The 3421-nt window shown below is 46.3% G+C and overlaps 1 protein-coding gene across 1 annotated transcript; it reads left to right on the top strand.

Moving 5' to 3' along the window:
• Positions 1–202: 202 nt before the first annotated feature.
• On the top strand, positions 203–1259 carry LOC124679488 (peroxidase 1-like). The gene has a single exon (XM_047215233.1). The coding sequence runs from the start codon at positions 246–248 to the stop codon at positions 1257–1259; it is 1014 nt and encodes a 337-aa protein (XP_047071189.1). The 5' UTR covers positions 203–245.
• The last annotated feature ends 2162 nt before the right edge of the window (positions 1260–3421 follow it).

Genomic DNA, 3421 nt, shown 5'->3' with positions numbered 1-3421 from the left:
ATCCCCGAGCTAAGCCTGCCATACAAAGGTGCATGCCCTACATACTTACTACCATTACACTGCACGCCAACGATTAACAATTAGCTAATGAGATGAACTGTTCACTTGTAATGCAAATGCTAATGTGTACGTAGACACTATATAAAGCAGCGACCAGCCTATAGTCATTCGGCCAAGTAACAATCCCCCCCTCGATCTCCCTCTCTAGCGTGACTTACCAAACAACAACAACTAGGACATCCACCATGGCCACCTCGAGGTCTTTCTGTGGAAGCAGCAACATCACAATGCTGGCCGCCTCTCTGCTCCTTCTCCTGTCGACCTCCGCCGTGGCTCAGCTGGACGTCAGCTACTACAGCAAGACGTGCCCGCACGTCGAGCAGATCGTCCGGGAGGAGATGCTCGGCATACTCCAGGAGGCGCCCACGCTCGCCGGACCCTTCCTCCGCCTCCACTTCCACGACTGCTTCGTCCGGGGATGCGACGCCTCCGTGCTAATCGACTCCACCGACGTCGCCAACAAGCCCGCCGAAAAGGACGCGCCGCCCAACAAGAGCCTCCGCGGATTCGGCGCCGTGCAGCGCGTCAAGGACAGGCTCCAGTCCGCGTGTCCTAACACCGTCTCCTGCGCCGACGTGCTCGCGCTCATGGCCCGCGACGCCGTCGTGCTCGCTGGAGGCCCCACGTGGCCCGTCGCGCTCGGCCGGAGGGACGGCCGCGTCTCCATTGCCAACGAGACCAACCAGCTTCCACCGCCCACATCCAACTTCACCCGCCTCTCCAAGATGTTCGCCGCAAAGGGCCTCGACGCCAAGGACATCGTCGTGCTCTCCGGCGGGCACACGCTCGGCACCGCCCGCTGCGTGTCCTTCACCGACCGGCTGTACAACTTCACCGGCGCCAACAACCCGTCCGACGTGGACCCGGCCCTAGACGCCGCGTACAGGGCCAGGCTTAAGTCTCATTGCCGTAGCCTCGCTGACAACACCACGCTCGCCGAGATGGACCCCGGCAGCTTCCTCACCTTCGACGCCGGCTACTACCGCCTCGTCGCCAAGCGCAGGGGCATCCTCCACTCCGACTCCGCGCTCCTCGAGCACCCGATCACCAGGGCCTACGTGGAGCGCCAGGCCACCGGGCTCTTCGCCGCCGAGTTCTTCCGCGACTTCGCCGAGTCCATGATCAAGATGGGCAACATCGGCGTGCTCACCGGGGACCAGGGCGAGATCAGGAGCAAGTGCTACGCCGTCAACAAATAATGGTCTCGGTTCATTCGTCGACGTACTCGTGCATTGCTAATTCGGTACTATTACTTTGATTGCTTGCTTGGCTTGCGTTGGGTTCATACAGATATGTGTGCTAAATTAATTTCACCCGTGACATATTTCTTTTCTTTTTAAGTGTTCATCAACCATCACGAGTGGCTGTGTTTGTATAACTGATATTGGTCGTAAACGGCCTCATACTTTCTTGTTTTGATTTCATTTTTCCATGGGAACTTTCTATTCATCTTGTAACAATGGTGATGTAAAGAAATATACATTTTCTCATGTTTACGGCAGATGATTACTTCATTCCTCAATAAAAATAACTAGCAATACTTTGCATTTACATTTATTCGTATGCTTTGTAATTCCTTAAAAAAAAGTATGCTTTGTAATTGTATATACTCTCTCCATCCATAAAAGGATGTCTTAGATTTATCTAAAGTTGGATTATGTAGACACTAAATCTTTTTATAGAGGTAGTATTATTTCTTTTTTCTTTTCCAAAATGGCTTCTTGATCGCGTAGCAACATGCGAATTTACCGGAGTTCTCGGTATTTTACCATCCCACAAATTTGCTCTACTCAGGTCTATCCAAAGTGCCAGATGGAACCTCGCTTTTTTTTTCTATTGTCAATCTGAAGCCTGGGTTGCCCTCATGCAGCCCGGCACACCTCGCGAACTTTTGTGTGTTTACTAGGTCTATCTAAATCTGAACATTTTCAAATTATGATTTTTTTTATTTGAACAGTTCTAAAAAATTAAATATTTTTGAACTCGGTCTTTTTTTTCAAATGTGAACATTTTCTCAAATTCACATATTTCAAATCTGAATGTTTCCGAAATCCGGACCTTCTAAAATGTGAACATTTTTTAAATTTCGAATTTTTCAAATTTTGAACATTTTTTAAATCTGAACATTTTTATGGGGACATTTTAATTTTCGAACATTTGTTTTAAAATTGAACATTTTACGTTTTGAATTTTTTTCGGATTTGAAAATTTTCGTGTCTGATTTTTTTTTTGATTTGAGAATTTTCAAATTTTTATTTTTTTTATATTTGAACATTTTCAAATTTTGAATATTCCTAAAACCAATAAAAAATCGAACGAAGGGTTGCGGACAAGTACAAGCTGAGTGACACGCTAAACTGAATTTGGCCGGCCCACCCGGATCCTTCGACGCGAAGGTGCGATCCTATTCGCATGAAGCGTGAAATAGGGACCTCGCCTTATTCGTCGCGCCTCGGCCACCTTGCGCGAGAGTCCCGCCTGGGCCTTTGCCGCTGCTCCTTCAGACATCTGCTTGCCCAGCGCTCGAGTTGGGCTGGCCTAGCGCGCGTTCAAGGGCTTGCCGTCATGCTGCGGGGCGCGGATCCTCTCCAGTTGTGTTACTACTGTACCCGTACAGTACCAGTGAAAATCACCCCTCAAATTTGGCGCCAAGATGATTTTCCCTGTCCATGTCTCCTTAAACATAGGGAAGTTTTGTTTCTAATTCTGTGTGCAAAGAGAGGCCCGTTGGATTGAATTTGACGGGTGATTTTCACTGGTACTGTACGGATACAGTAGTAACACAACTGCAGAGGATCCACGCCCCATGCTGCGATGAGCCACGGCCCTCACTGCTTCGTACGCCGCGCCCAGCTGCAACCGGCTCCGGCAAATCCTACCAAACTATATATTACATCCGTTTCAAGGAATAAGGCGTCCTCGTTTTTCGTGTTTTTTGTTTGACCAATAATTACTTTAAATATATAAAAATTGTTTGTATGAAATTAGCATTATCAGAAAGTACTTTTCAATACGAATCCAACGATACTAATTACATATAATATAATCAAGTTTTCGTTGCTTAATTTTTATGGTCAAAGTTCGTCTTGGAATACGCGTGCACCTTATTCCTTAAAACGGAGGTAGTAGTATATAGTGGAGAGTAAATATGATGTTAAGCTAACATAGGTAGTTACTATGATGTTCTTTTTTCTCAATTAATAATTCTGCAACGGATTCTGGTAAATATTAATTAGGTTGTAGACTCATGTAGTATTGAGAAATATAATGTTATGCTAACATAGCTCCCTTTTCACAATTAATAATATAACATATCATCAAAATACTTAGATGGCATTGCATGTACTTCTATGTTACTATC

The sequence above is a fragment of the Lolium rigidum genome, chromosome 7, assembly GCF_022539505.1.
Source record: "Lolium rigidum isolate FL_2022 chromosome 7, APGP_CSIRO_Lrig_0.1, whole genome shotgun sequence".
NCBI classification, from domain to species: Eukaryota; Viridiplantae; Streptophyta; class Magnoliopsida; order Poales; family Poaceae; genus Lolium; species Lolium rigidum.
The sequence above is the reverse complement of the archived record's forward strand: the minus strand, read 5'-3'. Positions and strand labels throughout refer to the sequence as shown.